Source organism: Anarrhichthys ocellatus, unplaced genomic scaffold, assembly GCF_004355925.1.
Source record: "Anarrhichthys ocellatus isolate YVR2014 unplaced genomic scaffold, GSC_Weel_1.0 scaffold62, whole genome shotgun sequence".
Taxonomy (NCBI): Eukaryota; Metazoa; Chordata; class Actinopteri; order Perciformes; family Anarhichadidae; genus Anarrhichthys; species Anarrhichthys ocellatus.
In genome coordinates, this window is record NW_022280092.1 from 513532 (window position 1) to 536928 (window position 23397).

Consider the following 23397-nt stretch of genomic DNA (forward strand, 5'->3'; position numbering starts at 1 on the left):
TCTGTCATCCCTCAGACAACATATGCACAATAAACATTTGGCAGAGCAAAGTTCAAACATAAAACTTGAGTGCATGGGTAAACATTATACAATATCAATTCTCCAGAAACCACATGGAAGCTCAACTAGTGAGAGGACGTGTACCGCAGAATCTTCTGTGTTTGGCTGGGAGTCTGATGTGTGTGTATTTGCCGTGAGTCGCTGTCAATTAACACTCCTCCCCTCTCCCCCACCACCTTCGATCTCTCAGGGCTGGATGAATGAGATCCACAGTTACGACCCGGAGATGTACCACGCCACCCTGACCCACTCCGTTTACGTCCGTCTAGAGGGCTCCGTCCTGCGTCTGTCCAAGCCCAACCGGAACATCTCCCGCCGTGCCACGCACAACGAGCCAAAACCTGACGTCACCTACATCAGCCAGAAGATCTATGACCTCACGGACAGCAAGGTGCGCTGGTTGTGGGTGTATGTGGCTAATGACAAATGCAAGAGAGAAGCTGAAATGTGTGTGTGTGTGTGTGTGCGTGTGTGTGTGTGAGGGGAGAAATATATTCGATGATGTGCCTAACAGATAGTGACAGCAAGCACACGTCCCCTCACATTTGCCTTTGCCTGAGTGCATGTTTGCTAATAGGTCAAGTTCAGTGACAAAGCTACTCATTTTCAGTGTCACACAGTTGTGTGTAAACATAGAGTGAATATCACAGGTCACTGACCCTGTACACACAACTTTGCGTCTCGTGTAGCAGTGTGCTGACTCGATGGTTTTTGTATTTCTGAAGGCAGGGCAGTAAAAAGACGTTTCTCATATCGTGGAGCAAAGGAGTCGTTATGGCTGTCCTCACCATGCAGCTACGCTTCTCTCGGAACTGAATGGCTCCCCAAAGTCTCATTCCTGCATCATTATTGTGGATGTTTAGTCTCTTGAATGTTACCTGCATTTATAGAAGCTGCATTTCTTTTAATAGTGTCCTCAAACATGCATTTGTCCACTTAGAGTCAAGGTCTTATTGATTAAACCATTCTGAGCCACGATACCTCCCCCATACTATAAAAACACATGGCTACACCCAGGCTGCCTCCGGCTCTGAAAAGTGAAGCCAATGCTGAAGTGCCTTAAACTTGCATTCTTTCTAATAAGGGGCCGACTCCTGAATGCTACTTACGCTACTTCTCACTTGATTTATTACCTCAGTAAACATTGTAAACATGAGTTTATGTTCTCCATCGCTAGTTTCAAGTCTTCAATACAGCATGATGTTCATTTAGTAAATGATGGTCCCTTTTAGAGTAGAATAGACGATAAAGCGGGGTATGCATGGGTGGGGCTACCTTGTGATTGACAAGTCGCTAGCGCTACCAGAGCGTTACTCCTCCGCAGTCCAAACATTCATGCGTCTGATTGTGTGATCTCAATCTATATGGCCCCCATAGATCAACCTGGTGCCCCAAAGCCTGGCTAGGAAGAGAGTTTGGAACAAAAAGTACCCCATTTGCATTGAGCTGGCCAAGCAGGAGGACTTCATGTCTAAGGCCCAGGGAGAGAAGCCCGAAGCTGGCGAGGAGAAATTAACGGGCCTGTGTGAGAAGCTGGAACGAACGGACAAATGCGAGAAGGTTGAGGTATCGGGATCGGCAGAGGAACCCAAAGGGCCAACCTCTGGAGGGGGGGATCTGACAATCTACTTGTTTGGGAGGACGGGGCGGGAAAAGGAAGAGTGGTTCCGGAGATTTCTCCTGGCGTCCCGAACGAAGTCAGAGGGGAGAGGTGGAAGTCTGCCTGGCATCTGCAAGAGTGGTGAGTTTGACACTGAGCTATGTGCAGTATCACACACACAGCCATGCACAGTATGTGAGTTTATCTGTCTCTAGCACCCTTTCCACACACTGTATTTGCACCGACACTTCCAACAGTACAGAACAGCCATTCTCTTGAGTATGTAACTGCACAGCCATCAGATCTGTGCATAAGCCCCCGGCTTAGGGACTGACAATCCCCTCAACTAGCGAACAGATGAGTGTGAATGGGTCAGCAGGATTACATGCACAGAGAAGCAGCATATTACACCATTGGTCTCCACTGTGGGGATATAAGCCTGTAAGGATAAGGCCCAATTCAAAGGGAAACAGGGTCTAGTGATAAAAGGCAGTGCAGGGTGAACAGGATTACTGGAAAGATGATTTAAATATCAAGCCTGTTTTGTGGATATACATAGCAATTATGTTGAAAATGACTATTTCAGTGCTAATATGAGTCAGAGAGAAGATGCGGTGTCATCTGGTGTAAAGCATGCTGATTCAGAGTAGTACATCATGCTGTATTGAAAATAGACGCACACTATCCAAGGACTTGAGCATGCGTTATGTATGTGGAATGTGATGCATTGATTTGTATCCCTGAAAATGTTGGTGATGCATAATTGTATCGTATTAACCTCTTCTTACTCATCACATCCTGCACCCCCCCCCCCTCCACTTTTAGCCTTCTTGTCCTCCTACAGCCGCAATAGCAGCACCCAATCTGGCGGAGGCCTGGAGGCTGACAGCAGGAGCAGTAGCCGGGGAAGCCTGGAGGAGCTGTCTCAGTCTCGCCACAGAGAGACCTCCTGTGGCTCCGCTGGAGGGATGAAGCAGAAGATGCTGTTGGACTATAATGTCTACATGGCCAAATATATCAACCCCCAGGCAACACAGAGAAGCCCGACTGCCACCGACAGCCCTGGTCCCCAAAGCCCCGAGAGCAGCCCCAAAGCTACAAAAAAGGTAGGAGACAGACAGACGCAAGGCTGGAAAGAAATAGGCAACAACCAGGTGGACTAGTCTTTTGAGACTCCTGGTCATGTCACTTGGTCATAGATAATTTGTAGATATTAGTAATTGTAGATTTGTTAGTAGAATAATAGCAATTATCTGTATTTCCCCTAAAGGTACCCTGTTGAGTTTTTGACCACTAGTAGTGCTATGGAGCAATGTTTTTCGAGTGGGCCTCGTGTTGTTTATCTCCTGCTGATTTGACAGTTGACAGTTGATGGTGGTTGCGCGCAAAAGTAAGCCCCTTGTTTCAACACTTGATCTGTAGCTGGATACATTATCTGGATTGTGACACGGCCTGGCACGTCTCAGGTCAAAGAAAGCAATGCCATGGACGCGCCTCATTCATTTCATCATACTGTATATTAGCTACTACTATTACTTTTGGCAGGCTTGGTTAAGGTAGCAGGAAGAGACGGATTTAGACCAGGCAACTCTCTGGTGAATTTTTTTTCTTTGACGTTGGATTGGATTGCATTTACACTGCATTAACATGCATTCTTTTTCTCATCCGGAAAACAAATCCAGATATCAACGCACTCCTTATATAGACTGTTATTTTACTTGACCTGAACCTTTTAGCTTAACTTTATGTTAAGAAGGTTAAAGCTACAGTACATACCTGTATGTGGATCCTTCAGGTACGCAGGACTTCCGAGGAGCCTGTGGAGCCTGTGGAGCCTGTGGAGCCTGTGGAGCCTGAGGCCTGGGTCAACGCTTTTGTGGGAAGGATGTTCTGGGACTTCCTGGGAGAGAAATACTGGGCCAATGTAGTCTCCAAAAAGATCCAGATGAAGCTCAGTAAGATCAGGGTGGGTACTGGTGCTAGCGTGCACAAACATACATCTACTGTCAGAAATGTTTTTGTGTCTCTTATGGTTGTGTTTTAATGTCTGTTTTGTGTCTTAGCTGTGAAGTCAAAATGTTTTTTTGAACTGTCTTTTGTGTTTCAGCTGCCATATGTTATGAACGAGCTGACTTTGACAGAGCTCGACATGGGCTTTTCCATCCCTAAGATCCTCCATGCCTCCAAACCCTCTGTGGACCACCAAGGTAGGAAGAGAATTTTGTGTTTTCCATGCAGCAGTGGTCTCAGATTTTCTTACTTGCCTGCCATCAATCTTCTTCCTCTTCCTCTACTATCCTCCATCCTTTATCATAACCCAGGCCGTTTATCAGTTCTCCCTCTTGCCTTTGCGACAGAATTGTGAGACATGCTCTCACCCCCCCCCCCCAATCTATCTATCTGCTTCACCTCCCTCTCCAACCGTTCCTCCATCTTCCCTTAGCTTTGCTCCACTTCTCTCTGGATTAAGACGTTCCTCCTTTCCTCCGACCTGCTCTCCCTAGCTCTCCTCTGGAGCCGAGCCCCTCTGCGTGCCTCGCTCTATTAAGCCCCAGTAATTAAACTTCACGTCTTGGGTCCCCCCCATCCATTACTGAGACACTGACTGACCCTGACCAACTGCCTTGAACCCTAGCAAAGGGATTGGTTGGAAATCCAGAGACAATACAGAGATGTGAGGCATATTAATTCCTACCGAGGTGGCAGGATTGGGGAGAAAATGAGAAAAGAGGAGCTTAAGATGGGGAAAAGAAGGGATGATGTTGTTGGTGTTGTGTTTCAATCATTAGTGGTGCTTTAGCAGAGAGCAGAACACAGGAGGGGGTATGTAATGCATAGGTTTGAAATGATCAGGGTTTGTCCAATGACTGTTTGATCTTCCGTGTAAAGATATGTTTTACTGTTCAGTTGAACCAGCCAGTCATGAGTCATTCTCTTGTCAGCCACATTTCCACGGCTGAGTCTGCAATGCCCATTAATGTGTTCTGTCTGAACATATACACCCACAGAAGTATACTCACAAAGCATAATCAGTTGATCCCCGCACATAATTAGTCCATCTCTAGAAGTGCTGCGCTGTAAACCCGCATGAAACGGAACAGGATGCATTTGCTTCGATGGTAACATTCCTAATTTCATATCCTGTTGGTATTTATTTTCTCTTGTGATGATGATAAGAAGGAGAGTGCGTGAGTGATTCCTGACTCACTCACTCTGCTCCAAGACCAACTAAATGCACACAAGCTTGTGTAGAGCTTGGCCTTACTGATGTAATTAAATATCTCGTTTTATTTATATAGGGTTTGGTGATATGGCTCTGTGAAACTGTGATGCTCATTGTATAAAAAAACTAAAAACGGAAATAGTTAAAAGTTGAGGTGCCAAATGTGTTTCTGATCCAGCAGTCGTAAAGAAGTAAATGGAAAGAAAATGTCAACTACGGTGGTGCTGCAGGAAAATATGGGTGTTTACCAAAGTCAGTAGGTTGCATCCTCTTGGGATCATAGATGTCTGTACGTAATTGTATGGCAGTCCATCCAATAGATCAGCTATGAATTGCAATAACTTAGATTCAATGCCATATCTTGTCTCATATATATTATTGCTGTTACAGTGATCTATTTCCACGTTTGATGTCGAAGCACACACATGGTTTGGTCTGCGGTTCAGGTACAGTGTGAAATGAATTAGGCACTCCAGACACTGTCTCCCTCCTGTGTGTCTCGTTCTAGACAGAGACAACGAAGACAGTATCCAACATGCTCTGACTTAATGTTGTCATTTAGCTTCTCTCTGAGACTCTGCTGCCACACTCGTGCAGATCAATGAGCATTTATGGGGGAAATGAAGAGGAGGAAGGAGCGAGGCAGAGGAATAATAAACAACACTTATCAGTACTTGACGTTCAGACTCATTGAGTAAACAGCAGGGGGATATGAATCTAAATGGTTCTCCCGTCGCCTCCTGAGAAGTGTAATGTGTAAACAGGAAGTAGCCTGATACAGTAAGCCAATAAGGAGGCACCGCTGCCCCGGGGCTGATCTTTCCAGTATCTGCTAGAGGACAGGACTTCCTCCTGGCAGCTCTGCAGGGGATCTCACAGCAATTAGACACCAGGCAGGAGGTTCTTGTTTCTTCACAGAAATAGCATTTAGAGTTGGTCACTTTTGATGCCGCTGTGGTGTTGTTGGGGATGTAAAAGTGATTTTAATATTGAAACATAATATGTCTGTGTGGTTTCCCTCACTGTCTCTTCCAGGTCTGTGGTTTGATCTGGAGGTCTCCTACACGGGCTCCTTCCTCATGACGCTGGAGACCAAGATGAACCTGGCCCGTCTGGGGAAGGAGGGCGAGGGGCTCGGGGAGCACGGGAAAGAGGGGTGAGGCTCTCAGTCACATTTAGTAATGAAGCTGATTCTAACATATCTTACAGAGTGGTTGTTTGTGGTTGTTTTTGTCATTGTCTTATAATACATTCTCAGTGACTATAGGCCAAAATAGGATGATTGAAGGATTAGGTTTTTGACAGTTCTGAGCTGGAAGTTAATTGAGTAGATTTGCATTTATTAGGAGTCAGATCTGCTTTTTCATGATTTCCTCTTTTCCTCCCTTCTCTTGATATACCAATCCTCTCTCTGGACGCATACCACTGTGGATTTGTCCAATGGCTGGTGAGTTTGGGAGTATATGCCCATAGCTCTGGATTATAGTTTCCTTTCTTGAGTGAATCATTTGAGATTAATTTCCTGTGATTTAATTCACTCGGGATGCATTTAATGGGAATTGGCTTTTAACTGTTAATAGTTCTGTGCAAAGCCATTACAGCCTGTGTGTGTGTGTGTGTGTGTGTGTGTGTGTGTGTGTGTGACAGGCCCAGGCCACGTACATACTGTCTGGCAGACAGCGATGAGGAGTCGTCTAGTGCCGGCTCGTCGGATGAGGAGGACCCCCCAGAACTCCTCAGTGACAAAGCCATTCTTCCTGGAGCCGAGGGGTGAGCGAATGTCTCTTTTCAACACGATCATTACGTATCCGAGTTGAAAATGAGCCGAAACAGCTTTGCACTGATGTGTTGAAGCAGACTGTTCTGCCCTTTCAGTCCACCCACCCACTCAGTCCCACACGTTGGAAAGCTTGCTGCTGATTTAACTTAGCACCCGGTCACTCCCCTCCGTCGTGGGCGCTGAGTAGCAAGAGATGCTGTTATGAATAAATAATGAACCTGACTCACTCCTTGCCTCCCCTCCTCCTCCGTTTCCCATCCTCTGCTCACGTAGCTACGTGGGAGGCCACAGGCCCAGCAAGATCATGCGCTTTGTGGACAAGATAGCCAAGTCGAAGTACTTCCAGAAAGCCACCGAGACGGAGTTCATCAAGAAGAAGATGGAGGAGGTGTCCAACACGCCCCTGCTGCTCACCGTGGAGGTGCAAGAGTTGCGAGGGACGCTGGCTGTCAACATCCCACCTCCCCCCACAGACAGGATGTGGTATGTTCACTTCCAGGGAGGAGTGCATTGAAGACTGTAGGATGTAGTCAGTTAGTTTACAGCCAATCGTGGTTTGAGAATGTAACTCAACGCCCTCTGCTGGGCAAATACAGACATGCATGCAAAGAAAGAATATAAAATGTTTAATCACTATTAAACTAAGTATACTTAATATTTACAATGAGGGCACACAGGTGTGTATTTGTATTAAAGATGTGCAATGTCACACCGTTAAGTACACACTGTGTGCTTTATAAGCTTAATTATAATTACTATCTTAGTAGAAAATCATAATGATCCTCTTCATCAGCCGTGGTTTACTCAGTCAGTCTGAGGGGTCCCCACATGAGTAAAAGAATAAGAAAGAAAACATATATTTCTGTTACACAAAATTATATCTGCATTTTTTTCCCTATTTCTGATACTTTCACCTCCTTCGGCTTCTAAAAATCCTTCAAATGAACTAATCCTAGATGTGAAAAATCACTCTTTGGCTAAACTGCTCCAAACTCATTTACACACTGAGGCCATGATCTATGATGAGGGGTCAGAAATAGACTCGGCCTCATTTTAAGGGGTCACAAGCCAAAAAGGTTGGGAAACCACTGATCTACATCATCATCCTGATCTTAATTTATGTCACACATTTCCTCAATGTGTTGAATTTAGTAGAATAATCCAAAGATGCCTGCCTTCGTGTCGCCTGTCTGAGAATGCGGACTGCTATTCAGCTTGAGTGAGATGATGTAATTTGTTGACATGAATGTTTCCTCTTGGCTGTCAGGTATGGTTTCCGGAGTCCGCCTCACTTAGAGCTGAAAGCACGACCCAAACTCGGCGAGAGGGAGGTCACTTTAGTTCATGTGACGGACTGGATTGAGAAGAAACTGGACCAGGAATTCCAGGTAAACACTGAGAAAAAGATGCAAATGCTTAGTCACGAATATCATTTCTTTACATCGTTGATTTATTTAAGTAAGTGATGTCATATTTCATGGCGTTTATTAACTTCTGTGTGGTTTAAAAACCTCCGCTGCCTGACTGAGAGGCTGAAGGTTCACTCAAGGACGATGTGCTAAGCTGTTTAGGGAGAGAATTTAGGTAATAAAAGAGGACTTTGGGATTAATTTATGGCTGGTCACCTACATGCACTTCAAAGCAGTGGCTTTGCTAACCCTCATATTTCCAAAGTAATGATACGCCTGCCTCTAGATAACTGCCATGAGGTACACCTGCAAGCTATCCCTGTCAGGTCTACCACACATTTATCCCTGCCAGACTCCTCTGGGGGTTATTATTATGTACCATCCCCCTAAACCATTCCTCCAGTAAAATACAGTGCTGCAGCGCTCACTGTTGTCATTTGTGAGTGAGTGTATACATCTAGCTTTCAACAAATGCCGAAACTCGGGCCTCATGGGTTCCCAGACATAAGAGTGCAGGGTTGGATACATGTGGGACGATGTATTTCAGGTCTGTTTTTCTCCAATTCTTGTAAGCAGATATACTCTCATGCCAATGTCTTTCTTTGGTTTATATTTTTAGTGACTAAAGTATATTAATTTGTAGTTTCTGCGCCGTTCGCTTCACTAGACCGATAGCTTTTTGAAGAGGAATACTGTGGTTTTATTGTTTGAATTAAGATGACTTTGCTTTGTTACTGTGCTTGTCCTCCCACAGAAAATATTTGTGATGCCAAACATGGATGATGTATGGCTACCCATAATGCACTCTGCCATGGACACGCGTTCAAATGCCAACTTGGTTACTGTGACAAATGATGCCTTGAAGGACCCAGAGCCCGAAGAGTCTGAGGTCTCTGACATGTGAAGACTGCTGTCAAAGTGGACATCTTATCGCCATTGTAATGTGACAAGTCCCCACCCCTCTCAGAGACCCTCGGGTGCAGCAACGTGCCGGACCAACTCTCCAATCTTTTTACCCATGTTCCAGTCCCACTGTTGCACCACCGGTGAAGTGCATTCACAAGACCGGATGTGTTGGCAAGCTCGTAATCATCTGTGGCAACCAAAAGCAGGAAAACGGAAGAAAATTGTGACTTATAGATTGTCATCCAATGGCACAGCTTTATTTGTGTGACATCAATGTTATGATTCATCCTCTGATGAAATACAATACATGGGGCATGTCGAGACCGTTTAACGAATGTGTGTGTGTGGTGGTGGATCGACAAACAGCCATCAGATTCAACCAGAAGAACCATAATACCTGTGATGTACAGCCGCACCAAACATTTGCAGAGTGTACGTTTTTCGGTGACCGTTTCTAATCTTTTGAGGGAATAATTCCTAAAATTTTGGCGATGGTTTTGCTGAAAGCCCCTGCATCTATTGACACACATTTCACAGGGATATTAACTCATTGGTCACCCATCCACACCGCTGCCTGTGCCAGTCGCCCGGCACCTTTATGCAAACAGATCAATGGCACTGTGTCCATCGAAGACACTTGGTCAGTTTGAATCCGCTATGGACACCGTCGTAACGTACAGCCTGTGTGCTTTTAACCGTGTAGTCGAGATTAGAGCTAAATCTGACGTTAGAGGGGCGAATTACAACATATCTGCGAACACAGCAGCTGAACATTACCTAGGTCTGATGAATGTAAAAATAGGAATGCAGCTCCCTCGCTGTGCAAGGAATCATTCATTCACTGACGACGTGCTTCTACTCAACATGCTTCAAGACTTCTCTTCATGTTATATTTAGAGCTGAGCAAAAGTAATAATTTTCTGTTTTTATTGCCAAAGCAATCTTTCAGTCCTGTCTGTCGGCTGCTGTATGAGGTGAATGGTGACAAATAAGCAATCGGATGATTATCTTGTGTTCCTGTTGCGGCCACTCCAGTGATGGGCAGCCGAAAGTTTTGGCAGCAGGAGACTGAAACCCTTTTGAGAATACAGTTACACACAAAACTATTTTTGTGTGTGTAAAGGGTGGAGAAACACACCCACCCTTCCTGTTTTATTTGAATAAACATACTGGATATTAGCCATATTATTTAATGCTGCCAGAATACATCCAGCTAATGAATGCTCTTTGTTGTTGAATTATTCATCGGTTTTCTTTCTGTACTGTACACATTGAAGAGGAATAACATTAAACTAGAACAGCAACTTTGTAATCTGCCAAGACGCCCGGCTGCTTTACAGGCGACTATTATTTTACATTCATGCGTGTGTGTTGGCAAAGTGTATGAGGCAGAAAGTGCCTTTTAAAATAAACATTCCTCCGTAGTGCCACCACATCTGTTGCATCAGTCGAGGATAGAAAGTGTTTGTGCCATTACTGTGTCTGTCAAGACGTGCCCTTTGTTTTCACAGGTTTCAGTGTTGTTCATTTGCAGTGATGAAAATATCAAACGTTGCTGTTGTGTTCAGTGATGTCACAGAATGTTCTGATCGTTGTGGATCAATAAAACCTTTTGCTTGGACAGTGTTTGTGTGGCTTTGTGCTTGTGACAAGGATATTCTCAGAAGGCATCCATGTTTATCAGAGTGCTTTACGTTATATAATGGATTTATGTTTAGACCTGCAAGGAGCATTTCCATCAATCATTCTGGCGATTTATTTTTTAATCAAATCATTTTATTGGTGTAAAAATCTACATGGTTTAACTTAACAGAAGCAGCAATTTATCACATTAGAAAAGCTTAGACAAAAATTCTGAATTTATCAAAATAGTTGCGAGCTAAATATAAATGTACTTATTGTTGCAGCCCTTGTTAAATATTGGCCAATAAATAGCTAGATTTGTCACTTTCACATGCATGCAGTTATTAAAACCCCCTTATCCCATCACGCTATACATCATATAGTCATAATGAAAGTCAACAGGGACTAACAACTTGTCAGCTGCACATTTATTTAAAAAAAAACAAAAAAAAACAACCAAATCCTTCAACTTTCTTATTTCATATATCTATGCATTTTTTTGCACTTAAAAGTTCTCTCTGAAGAGTCTGTCCTGCGTTAAAAGAGAGACCTGGGAAAATTGCCAAGAAACCCCAGTTATAACAGGACATGACATGCTCTAGCACTGCTCCTCACCTGTGTGAATGGCCAAGGAAAAGGCCACTCGGGTTGAAGGTAGTGCCTAAAATCAATTTACAAAATATGAAATGAAACAAATGACAAGACTGCTTTTTGATAAATGTTTTATTCAAAACGGGAACTTGTGCTCCAACAGTTAAACATATTTTTAAGTCTCAGTTTAAAAAAAAAAAACAAAAAAAAAAAACGCATGTTCATTTTTGAGTTCTGGTGTCACCTTGTAGTTTACAGAAGCTTGTCCACTTATTGAGGGTCAGATAGCTGCAGAAGAAAACAACTTTTAGTGAGCTCGGTTATTGAAACACCATCCATTAAAAACTTTGTGGGTTATGTCAGATTTATATTGTCGTCATTAAATCAGAAGTCTAACGCATGAGAATCATCATTCATAACAGTTACAATCCACTTTCTGATGACTCAAGGTACTTACCATGTTGCTACTGCAGGGATTCATCCACACCAAACCCCATTTTCCTGTAAATATAAAATATCTCGGTGAACATGATTTTTGAAAAATACACACACACGACTGGTGTTTGTGGGTCATGTCAGATAGAGTATATTGACTTCATCTTCACATAAGTCTAACGCACTTAAATCATCATTCATGAAAACAAACAAACTAAATCACAGAAACACTCACCGTCATAGAGTCATGGAGGGCCTCCATCCGAAAGCACGCCACCCTCCTCCGGCCACGTGTGGATGTCCAATCACCTCAAAACCACCGCATGGATCCAAGTTCACCACCGGTCCTGATGACGGCACAGCACACTGTAACTAATATATACATATTTAGTTATATTTGCCATTTTAACATTGTAGAAAATAAAATTTTACCATATTTCCACGCAGATGAGGCCTAGTCACCGCTCCAAAAATGCACCATGATGCGATCAAATTGGGAGTCTTTTTTTTTTTCCTGCAGACTTCCGTCAAGTATCATTATAACAACTCAAAAATATAAACGTCGATAAGCTTTTCCTATCCATGTTAGATGCAAATGTGTCCGGTCGGACTGGCGACAGCATGCTCTCATAGGAGTGGTTCTCTGCAGAAAATGCCCCCCGGATCTACTTTATATCACATCCGGGTCTGTAGGTCTGTTATGATTGGCTCACGCCGACTCCTCGTCTCCCCTCCTCCACTCGCGTGGATATCTATCCCAAAGTCCAGCCCCCACGCTTCTCACTTCAGGAAGAAGCGGATCCAGCGTTGTGTTCCGCCGCTTTGCTGGCTCTACCGTTACAGCGCTGATTTAAACATAATTTCGTAACGTGTCTGGTTGTGAGCCCCCCCCCCCCCCCCCCAAAAAAAACAGTTTTTCTATGTAGTCAACGGCCGTGAGGACCAGCTGTCTGTCCCGGTGTGAGACCAGACAACATGGACTGGACCGTGAGCAGTCGGGCCCTGTTGTGGAGCTTTTTGTTTTCGTTGCTTTGCTGCGCCGGTCTCCCACAAAAGGTAGGAGAGGCTAACTGGATAAGCTAGCTCAAGTTAGATGACATTAGCTCGGAGTTGCTCGTTAAACTACACTTTTCACTCAACTTCAGGCGGATTGTTTTTACTTATTCTGACTTAAATATGTCATTCTGTGAACCTTTTTAATCATGTCTCTGTACCGCGTGGTGTCTTGATAAGATGCAAGGAAGCTAACTTCAACGCTAGCTTGCTGGCTAAAAGCACTATTTAAAAAATAATGTATTTGTGGAAGCCTAAAATTGACTTAACCACCATTACATCATGAGCGTCAGACCATCTCTAATTGATTATTCCAGTGTCACAAATCAAGGAAACCTTTCAGAGCATGAACATCAGATCTCCATCTGCTGTCAGAGAAACTTCCAGAGATCTCTCTATTAGTGTACAATGAGACTTTGCTGTGTCTACACGTGTGTTTGTATTGCTTTAAAGCTAAACTCTCCCCAACCTTAATTATTTGCATGCCACCAACTCTCCTCAAGTATCTCAGAATCACATTAGCAAACTATTCAATTTAACAAAAAGACTTCTGTTGAAACGTACACCACTGTCATTGTGTCAATGTGGTTAAGGCTTGCTATTGTTTCTACTACTTGCATGTTTACTCTTCTTATCTTTTCACAAGATTGAACACAAGTCCTTTGCTTGCACATCAGCAGCGACCTTACAACGCATCAGTCAGTATTTTGGGTCATACAGATGAGCTGATTGGGGTCTTTGACATTGGACCTCGCCAATAGATGTCTGTAGACGTAAATACTTGACATAGCCACTCCAAACAGAAGACGCATTTAGATCAAAAAGTAAAAATAGAAGCTTAATGCAAGAAAAACACATGTCTTATGTGCTGAGGTACAGTTTGAAGGAAGCCTTCCCCATCAGTTCATTGGATCTCTGCAGCCATCTGAAGCTAGCGGGACCGATGCAGTGAGTTTAGTTCTTACCGAAGGAATTTGTAAACAGAGAACGGGATCCGTAGTATTAGTAGCAGGCACAAATGAGAGCCAGCTAACTAAACTGAACCGGATCCCTTAAAGGTCTCCAGGCAGAGACCCTAGCTACCAAGCTAGTAAACCACTTTGACTAAGAAGCAGATTAAAGAAGCCGTATAATCCCATATCATGTCTCGGGTTCTTCTTAGCCTGGTAAGGGAGTCTGGTTATGTAGTAAGGGTAACAAAGGATGATGGCTATCTATAGACGTGTGTGTGTGTGTGTGTGTGTGTGTGTGTGTGTGTGTGTGTGTGTGAGATGGCGAGAGATACAAATGAAAGGAGGGGTGTTTGTGACTAAAATCTAGCTCAATGTTTCTGCAGTTATTACTCAAGTCTAGTTTATTTTTTAGTGCTTCTTCTCACATTATGCTCATAGAATAGGTTGTGATCTTCTACTATCTTATCACGTCTGTAGATTGAGTGTGCCTGAACACGTGACATCCGTCCCCACTGCAGCTGATACACTGTGTTGACAAAGAAGGTTGCTTTAAAAAGTCATCTCCACTATATTCTTAAATGTCATCTCCCCGCGGCTTAATCTCCTCGCCTGTGTCATCTTCATACAGCCCCGAAGGGAAACCTGAAGCTCCTAGTTACCATACTTTTATGGACGTTTCTTAATTGACTCCTATTTCTGATCACTTGCGTGTTCTTTTTGCACAACACCTCCCATGACGAGTTAAAGGTGAGAGATAAGGATTTCTTGGTTCCTGTGTTGGTTTTCGTCTGCACCCGAGCAAGCTGCAAACAGACTGCTCATTGCTGCAGACACACTTGTGGTGGGAGTGTTCCACTTTTCAGCAGAAAAACAGTGACGTGTAGTTTAGTCCTAATTAATGGAGAGCTCAGACTAGAAGATGTCTTTTTTAGTAATAGTCTTACCTACAAATCTGAGTTTTTGTCTCTCAAAGACAACCTGTAGTGAAGCATTTTAGGGCCCATATGATCACTCGATGAACTCATTTGAATGTCGGATATTAATAACCAATTGATTTCCTTATAATTTGAAAACTGACTCATGACATTCTCTGGTGTTTCAGCCTCTTTTCTCCTGCATGCATCTTTTAAATGAGCACATAAAAGCCTGAGTCAGAGGACAAAAGAATATCTTTGTTCAGCCACACAATTGTTGCTTGTGGAGCACCACCATTATTTTGTCGCCTGTCGCTTGTTTGTGGCAGTCACAAACCTTTAAAGAGTGGGCCGTGCTGTAAGCAGCCGCCCAGAGTCACTGTCTGAAAATGTTACGCTGTCATACGATGTTGATGCATGCGAAAAGTGACACTCGAGAAGCTTCTTTTCTTTCAGGATGTAGGGCAGCTGTGATAGGAGGACACTGGATGCTGTACATACTTGAGTCGTCCCCTCCCTCTGTGTGTCTCCTACATGCGTCCAGTCTTTCTCCTATAAAAAGAGACCTCTGTCTGTCTGACTCTTTGTCTTTACCCGAGCAATTCTCTTTCTTCTCAAACTATTGGTTGGTGATGTAACACTTCACCATCTTGAAGAGATGAGAGTATCCTATAAAGGGGTCATCGTGCAGGTTGTACTACTAAATGGCTTGTGGGAAAGCTGCCAGTTTGGTCTGTGAATCAGAGTGACATCCAGTCTGCTACCAGTGATATGTGTAGTCGTTAAGTCATGCCTCTTCATTGAAGAGGAGAAAGTGAAGACATCACAACCTGCCAAGATGTTGGTTTCTTCCCGGTTCTGTAGTATTATGTAACTCGCTTGCGCAACAACTTTAACATTTCTGTGAGGAAATAAGAGAGAAAGACTCATTTTTTTTAAGCTTTATAACTCGCGCTGTAAACCTGATGTCCACGAAGTCTAAATCTGAAGAATATTCAACAGTTGCTGAATATCGGTGTCCATCCAAAACGAGGAGGCGAACAGATGTTAAGATGTTATTTGCTTGCGAAACCGAGAACCCTGATGGAGATCACTGGGGGGGCCCAAAAACAAGTTGGTTATGATTCTCCCAGTACAGTTGTGTGTGCGTGTGTGTGTGTGTGTGTGTGTGTGTGTGTGTGTGTGTGTGTGTGTGTGTGTGTGTGCGCGTGTGTGTGTGTGTGTGTGTGTGTGTGTGTGTGTGTGTGTGTGTGATGCTTGAGAGTTTGCAGCAGCCCAGTGGGAACAGTCACAGGTGCACAATATTGACACAAATGCTTGTTAAAGGATGTGAGACTACAGCCGGCGACCGGGAGGCAAATGTGGATGAGAACCCAGTTTCCATTCGTAGAGAGTGCAGCACTTTCAGTTTATTGGGTTGTGTTGGCCATGGTTTCTGTTTTGGGCCGTTATGACTGAAGAAGAAGCTGAAGCATGCACAGGGAGAAAGCCATTGTTGTGCACTGGGCAAGGAAATAGAAGCTGCGAACAAAAGAAACAACCTGTTGGTGTGGTTTGCTTCTGTCTGATTTTCAAAGCACTTCAACCCCCCCACATAACATGATCTAATTGATAATCTGCTCTTTGCACTGCCCCCAGGGAGCTGTTCAAGGGGATTAGTCGGCGATGTTGATCAATGCTCCTGTGGTTCAGTAGAAGAATGAGGTTTGTCTGCTCAGCTTTTCCAAGACTCCTGCTTTTTAAAGGTGGCAGATTAAGTGGCATTCCCAAGTCTGACCTGAACTGAGAAGTGCTGATGAACTTTGTCCTATAACAAGTCGGTAAGAAATCAATTAATACAGTTTGCCTTGTTCAGTTGAGAAAGATCATGTGTACAGAGACTGGTCAGGGTGAGGTCATACAGGCTCCTCTAGTTTGGCAGGCTCACCCCCCCCCTCCCCCCCACTGGACCTCTTCCTTCACGTTGGTGCCAAAAGCAGCCCACGGCGTGGTTATCAAGAGCGGCATTTTTAGAATTCCATAGTGGGTGAGCGGTGCACACATCACCCACAGTACGGTTAATTCTGGCGTAAGCCGAGTCATGAGGCCGCATCGCTCCGCTGCTGGTTTATTGGTTCGATTGTCTCCACCGGATGTTCTGCATCTTTTTTGTTTTGTTTTCTCTTTGTCATCGTATTGCCCCCTTTTGGTCACCGTGTCTACTTTTCATCGTGTGGCGAACCAATCCAAGTGTTCCCACGTCTGTTCATGTCGCCCCATACTTCTGAGTGGGAGTAAAAGATTCTGGTAAGAAGACTTCCCGTATGGCCCGTCAGCCCACTGTTCATCTGTGCAGGGAGAAGTTGAAACACGCTCTTCACTCAGTTAATTGTGAAATCTGTTTTTTTTTTTTTTGTTTTTTTTTTAAAAAGAAGCCCAGTCAACCTTATAAGGCATGCTGGGTGGGAGCACGAGTGTAATGCTGAAGTTGAGAACGTGCTCACGCCCAGTTTGTTTACCTTGCTCCGTGTTGCTCCGGCTGTTACTTTGAACCCTTGGCAGCGTGCCCTCTGTTACCTCTCTAGTCGGCGCCCTCCTGGTTTGCTCTTCAGCCGTCATTGTACGGTATTGATTTGAAGTTCATTGATTTGTCGAGCAGACCAAGCTGCCACGGGGCAACCCAACACCCCAACCACCTCCAGCACAACGCTGACTGTACCGGGGCGATGGTGAAAACAAGGCCCCGGGCTGTAACGTCTGCCACATTTCACATGGTGTGTGTGCGTGTGTGTGTGTGTGTGTGTGTGGATAAGTAATGAGTGATTAGTGGCTGAAGTCATTATTCACAACCTCAATGCAGAGGCACCCGTTTCCACCTCAGCCGTGGGCTTAAAGTGGGGGTACGCATGTTCACACACGGCCGCCTGATAATGTCTGCGTTTGATACGTTATCACTTTGATTCCTTCGCATTATAAATGAACAGAGATGTGTTTTTGTTTAGGACGTGGCCTTGATTTTCTGTTGTGTTTTGGTTTCTGTAGGGGTTCTGCAGCGCCAGCACAGTTTCCCTCCCTGAAAGCCTGCTCTTTGTGTCCACGCTGGACGGAAACCTGCACGCTGTCAGCAAGAAATCCGGCTCCATCAAATGGACTCTGAAGGAAGGTAAGACGAGAGGACGGGAGTAACTTTTCCTCGTATGTGTCTCTCTCTCTCCAGACGCAGTATTATTCAGGCTACATTAGCAAAAACAAAAGTGCTGTTGTTGTGTTGCCGCAGAGAGAACAATGAGATCTCGTTGCTGCTTTTTGAACCACAATGAAGCGATGGTGACTTTTAATATATTTTATTAAATAATTGAAATAAGTGAGGGCCACATGTGATGCCACATCAAGGCTGTGCCACTTGGTTTTTTATTGTTATCTTATTTGGTCTATTGATTTAATTTAAAAGTATTCTTTGTGATCTTAATGTGAACAAAAAGGGGAATCGGCAGCAGAATTCTAACCCAAATATTTGAATGCATTACTCCTAATTGTAAAAAAATAATTTAACTTGAATCATTACTACTCTGTGGGAGTAAAACAGGCCTGTAGATCTAAAATAATACTTAATTAATTTGGTGAAGAAACACTAATCGGGCTTCTTTTATTTGTATTGTTGAATTTTTTGAAATGTTTCCTTGGGTTAAATGCTGTTGGATGTTCTGTTTGGCATGGAAACTGGCTAATAATTAACAGAGAGGGGCAGAAATAGCCTCTAATCAAGGTTGGAGTGGGTAAGGGTAAGCCACTCTGCTGTAGAGTCACCTGCACACACACAGCATGCACTATGGTTACCATGTTAATGCAGCCACTATACACTGACACTAGATGCACTGAAGGGTTACTGGAAAACTTGCTGTTTTGAGTAGTTTATCTTTCTTAGAATAAGAGATAATTTAAGACTTTCACAGACACGAGATTTTATGCGATATTAAAACTGCTGTTGTGTGAACCCACATGTCCTGGTGACGTCCCAAGTCATTAATAATCAGAGGCAGTGGCTGCTTCCTCCGCACCATCTGTGCCTGGGAGAGCTATTGAATATAAATTGGACCAGTCCTGTACCGGGCTCAGCACACACCTGTTGTTGTGCTCCAGTCAGGGCGGCGGTGCACTCACAGAATGAGGGAGAAGCAGGCGGTTCACCTCAGCACACGTGCACGTCCTCTCACTGTTTGCTCAGCCCCCCCCCCCCCCCCCCCCCCCCCCCCCCCCCCCCCTTTTTGCCCCCCCCCCCCCCCCCCCTCCCCCGTTCGGCCTCGCAAACATGCGTTTGTATATCAGCCGGCGAAGGTTTGCTCACTTCCATGAAAACCGTGTCTTTCTCACCACGTTCTGCAATCACACAAAGCAAAAACTTGAGCACAAGAGTCAACTACCACCTTCAGGTTGGCCCCCCCCCCGCCTGCTACTGTTGACCCCTTCAGGCACCTCTGCAGAGATCAGCACCATCTGGTCTACGCCCTGTATGTTCACACTGGAGGGAGGTGTGTGTTTGTCTAGTAACAATGGAGTTTAGGGCCTCGCACTATTGTACCGTTTTAACCATCTACATTATTGCTGACCATGTTTTTAAATAGATATATTTAATTAGTTTGTAATCATCTATTATATAAATATACTATATCGGATAATAGCTGCCCAGAAGGTTGGACACATTATTGGATACTTGAATGTTAGGCACTAATGTAAAATGTATGAAATGAATCTAAATGGGCTTAAACATGATGTGGTCCTTTTTTAAGCACCCGTCCCTGGGAGGTGTTTCAGGGAGGAGAACGCATCATTTTTACCTTTTATTTCCAGTATTTAAATACAGTGAGTTTTTAACCGTACCAGAGTAAAGGCCTTTACACACCAGGGGAAAATGCAAAATACTCAACTTTAGTCGAGGTGGAAAGGAGTAATAAAGTTTGCCATTTGTGGTGAAAAGGTCTTAAGAGTAAAATCTGTTTCCTTGAGTAACCTGCTACTCTAATCAGTCCGTTAGATATTTGGTAGAGACGGGTTAATATGTTCTAGAACCTTTTTAGAGGATATGAGCTCATTAAATAATCTTTTTTTTTTTGGGGTTTTCCATGCTTGACTTCATGCAGAAAGCTGTTGGCAGACATGCCAGTTTCCTCTTCATGTTTTCCCGAGGCCAATCCGTCTTAGGGCAATTTGTATCTAGCCACCGCCTCTGTTGTTGCTTGATATTCCTGTCAGTCCTGACTTGTGTCTCCTTCTCTCTCCTCACAGATCCAGTTCTTCAGGTCCCCACACATGTGGCCGAGTACGTATCTTTAGCAGCTTGTGTACTGCACCCGTCTGTAACAAAAGATGATGAATGCAAATTATTATGGCGACACGTTGAGCTTTTTTTATCAGGTCACTCCCTTTACTGCTCTGGAGATGTGATGCATCTCCTTCAATCTTTCCTCCAGACCAGCCTTTCTGCCGGACCCCAACGATGGCAGCCTGTACTCTCTGGGAGGAAAGAACAAGGAAGGCCTCACAGTAAGAGGAAACACTTTATTATCACAAACTATAAGCTCCCTTCTCTTGTGAGAAACGCACTGTTCAGTTCCCTATTCTACAGAAAAACATGTCCTCTCACCACGCGTGCGTGCGTGCGTGCGTGCGTGCGTGTACAAGTCATGCTGAAAGTAATGCGCCCTCATTCTGAAGTTCCAACTGTGGTGGTGCATGAATGGTGTATGAATGGTGTCTCCCATCTCATGTCACAGGACACACATGTTATTGCTGACTAATGTGCATTTTGATCAAACAGAAATTACCGTTCACTATCCCCGAGTTGGTCCAAGCATCTCCCTGCCGCAGCTCTGATGGTGTCCTTTACATGGGTAAGGCTAATTAAAATAAAAATAAATGATATCGTGTCTTTTGATTCAACACATTGTTCTGTGGTCTTGTTATTCATAACCGTGTGCAGTCTGTGTCCACTCCCCTAAATGAGCGGGTTTTTAATCTGGATACCTTCCAGCACCTTTCGGTTCCACTCAACCAGAGGTCGCAGCTTGTGCTCGTTTGAATTTACAACGGCTAACAGAGGGAAGGTGCTAATCTGCCGTAGTGACTGTGTGTCATTGTTCAAAGGGAAGCGGGTGACATTTGGCACACAGATGATTCTCTACAGACCTCATCAGTGAAGCTTTTGTTTGCATTCAACTGAAGCTGCTGCTGCAACAAAGAATATTAGAGATGCAAAGGTCTCGGCCTCAAATTCTCACTCTTTAAATTTCATACATGTACAGATGAATGAGATTTTTGCTCGGTAGAGTTTGTAGGAACTATCAGTGCAAACCATCCTCCATCTATTGGATGTTTGCATCCCTCTATAACTATGATTAAGTTATTAATATCACTCACTGCATTGACAAAAAAGGGTGAGGTGCTGGTACAAAGAGGCCATGATGGGTTGGTCCTTTAATGATGGTGTCACCCGTCACTGGGAAGGTTAAATGGCTGCATGTTATTCTGCTTGGCTTGACTTGCACGGGTTCACCTTTTGGTCAATTTGGCAATTTCCTGCACATGATCAATTCAGTTTTCCTTAGAGAAGCAAACATCACAAATATGACTCAAGGTGTTTTGATTCTTTTATAATCGGACCCTTGATTTGGACAAAAAGCCATTTTAAAAGCAAAATGGAGAGAAACCTCAGAAAGATCAGTCCTCTTCAGGGTGGACAGACAATATGTGTCACATTAAAGCGCAGACAAAAGTAGGAGTAATAAAATTACAATTTATAGACAGAATGACAGTCTTTAGTAAATCAACTACAGAACATACTATTTAAGTAAATATGAAATGCAGTCTGAATGCTGTAATCAATGTGTGTGTGTGTGTGTGTGTGCTCGTGTGCGTGCTCGTGTGCGTGCTCGTGTGCAGGTAAGAAGCAGGACCTGTGGTATGTGGTGGACCTGTTGACTGGAGAGAAGCAGCAGACTCTGACTTCCTCCTTTGCTGAGATGCTGTGTCCGTCTTCATCTCTTCTCTATCTGGGACGCACAGGTAAGAGTTCAGCTATTTGTTTTCCCCTAAATTGGCAAGCCTCGTCTTAGTCAGATTATCTTTGCAGCCCATCCCATTTAGTTGTTGTTTTTAAACTGGCTCATCAACAGGCCTATTTTTTTTGCGTGCTCTGATCTCAAACTGTCGGCAAACCCTTATTTACCATCTCTGCTGCTATTCCCCCCCTCTCTATCCCTGATATGGTAATTGTAGACGAGAGCCTAGAGCACCTGAGCCCTGCAAATTGAATACTTGATCCTATAAATCCATCCTCAACTTGGTGTCAAGTCACTAAACAACGCATCTGCAGGATTTTGTTTCACCGTGTCTCTACAATATCAATTTTTTGATACAAAGGAAATTCAACACTACTTTGCATTTACACCCAGGTGTGTGAGTGAGTGAGTGAGAGAGAGTGAGAGACACACAAGGAAAGCAACACAATGTGTTTTTTCCCTATTGTGAATAAGCTCTTGTTGTTCACTTCCTTGTTAGAGTACACCATCACCATGTATGACACCAAGAGCAGAGAGTTGCGCTGGAATGCCACCTATTCCGACTACGCCTCCACCCTTCCTGATGATGAAACCAAATACAGTAAGACTCTCGGACACGCTGGCTCCTTTTTGTTTAGTTTCTGGCAGACGGGGCTAATCACTTGTCCGCTCTGTGCTTCCCCACAGAGGTGGCTCATTTTGTGTCCAACAGTGACGGCCTCGTGGTGACCGTGGACAGTGAATCGGGAGACGTCCAGTGGGTGCAGAACTACAGCTCTCCGGTGGTGGCCATGTATATCTGGCAGCGCGAGGGTCTCCGCAAAGTTCCCCACACCAATGTGGCTGTGGAAACCCTGCGTTACCTCACTTTCATGTCTGGAGAGGTTGGCCGCATCACTCAGTGGAAATACCCGTTCCCCAAAGAGACTAAGCCCAAGAACAAGTTCATGTAAGCGGACTGAAAGTAACCATTCCTGCGATTGTTACTACTTTTTAAAGAATAGATGTCTTCCTCTGTTTTAAAGCGTCCGTCAGTCATAGGGACCTAACTTAATGAAAGACTAGAAATCAAGACGTTCTTTTGTAAGATGTGCAATTGCTTAATGTTGGGATGTCTAAAAATGTCATATGTGCTGCTGGGCCTGGTTATAGCTGTGGTTTCACACTGCAGTACTGTTTTATTTTGATATATTGTGTTCACACCTGCTTCAGCTGGAAAGGACAAACAGGGCTTTCAGTGGTTAAGACGCTGTGAAAGTTTCGCCTGTTTAGGGAGATGATGGAGAACTCTTCTCCACTTTGAACCTGTAAATACACTCCAGATGTCTTCTCCAAGATCCGATTCTCTCTATTTATCATGAAATAAGTACTGTATATGGTTTGACTGAGCGCCTTCTCCTTCTCCAGGGCCACTTTGTATGTGGGTAAATACTCCACCAGTCTATATGCCTCTTCTTCCCTGGTGCACGATGGAGTCACTGTTGTGGTGAGTGACCGTTACGTGTGCTGTATATATCACTTCATTTAGGCAAAACACAATCCTTATCAGCAAGACATGGAATATGTAAAGTTACCATTAAAATATCCAAGCAGTTGTATAGTTTTCATAGTCGGTCTTAACTTTTGGTTTTCCAGGAATGCAAGTTGTCTTAAGTCACTTTGCTCCACAGCTTTTCTTATGTAATCATGTGAGGTCTTTGATGGGAAGTTTATCTGAATCCTTCAAATGTTTTTTGTGTGTGCGCGTGTGTGTGCGCGTGTGTGTGCGCGTGTGTGTGTGTGTGTGTGTGTGTGTGTGTGTGTGTGTGTGTGTGTG

At 44.1% G+C, this 23397-nt stretch overlaps 2 protein-coding genes and 1 long non-coding RNA gene across 6 annotated transcripts in view; 2 read left to right on the forward strand and 1 right to left on the reverse strand.

Annotated features, from left to right (window-relative positions):
• tex2 (testis expressed 2) overlaps nt 1–10601 on the forward strand; it is a 27649-nt gene extending 17048 nt beyond the window's left edge. For both annotated transcript variants that reach the window (XM_031872162.1, XM_031872163.1), the window contains 10 exons: nt 251–451; nt 1438–1801; nt 2486–2766; nt 3456–3626; nt 3768–3867; nt 5919–6039; nt 6537–6653; nt 6937–7146; nt 7931–8051; nt 8827–10601. In XM_031872162.1, coding sequence (XP_031728022.1) covers nt 251–451; nt 1438–1801; nt 2486–2766; nt 3456–3626; nt 3768–3867; nt 5919–6039; nt 6537–6653; nt 6937–7146; nt 7931–8051; nt 8827–8976 — 1836 coding nt within the window. In that variant the 3' untranslated portion in view covers nt 8977–10601. The remainder of the gene's footprint in view (nt 1–250; nt 452–1437; nt 1802–2485; nt 2767–3455; nt 3627–3767; nt 3868–5918; nt 6040–6536; nt 6654–6936; nt 7147–7930; nt 8052–8826) is intronic.
• A 135-nt stretch (nt 10602–10736) lies between these two features.
• On the reverse strand, nt 10737–12262 carry LOC116397042 (uncharacterized). Its single transcript, XR_004213651.1, has 4 exons — nt 12060–12262; nt 11863–11974; nt 11650–11693; nt 10737–11480 (listed from the first exon to the last, which is right to left on the reverse strand). It is a non-coding gene; the product is annotated as an uncharacterized LOC116397042 (long non-coding RNA).
• A 165-nt stretch (nt 12263–12427) lies between these two features.
• The window catches only part of ern1 (endoplasmic reticulum to nucleus signaling 1), a 16807-nt gene continuing 5837 nt past the window's right edge, over nt 12428–23397 (forward strand). For 2 of the 3 annotated variants that reach the window (XM_031872201.1, XM_031872202.1), the window contains exons 1-9: nt 12428–12683; nt 17569–17689; nt 19810–19843; nt 19995–20067; nt 20342–20414; nt 21463–21585; nt 22081–22182; nt 22269–22530; nt 22989–23067. In XM_031872201.1, the coding sequence (XP_031728061.1) occupies nt 12603–12683; nt 17569–17689; nt 19810–19843; nt 19995–20067; nt 20342–20414; nt 21463–21585; nt 22081–22182; nt 22269–22530; nt 22989–23067 (948 nt within the window). In that variant the 5' untranslated portion in view covers nt 12428–12602. The remainder of the gene's footprint in view (nt 12684–17568; nt 17690–19809; nt 19844–19994; nt 20068–20341; nt 20415–21462; nt 21586–22080; nt 22183–22268; nt 22531–22988; nt 23068–23397) is intronic. The other variant, XM_031872203.1, reaches the window with a different exon arrangement.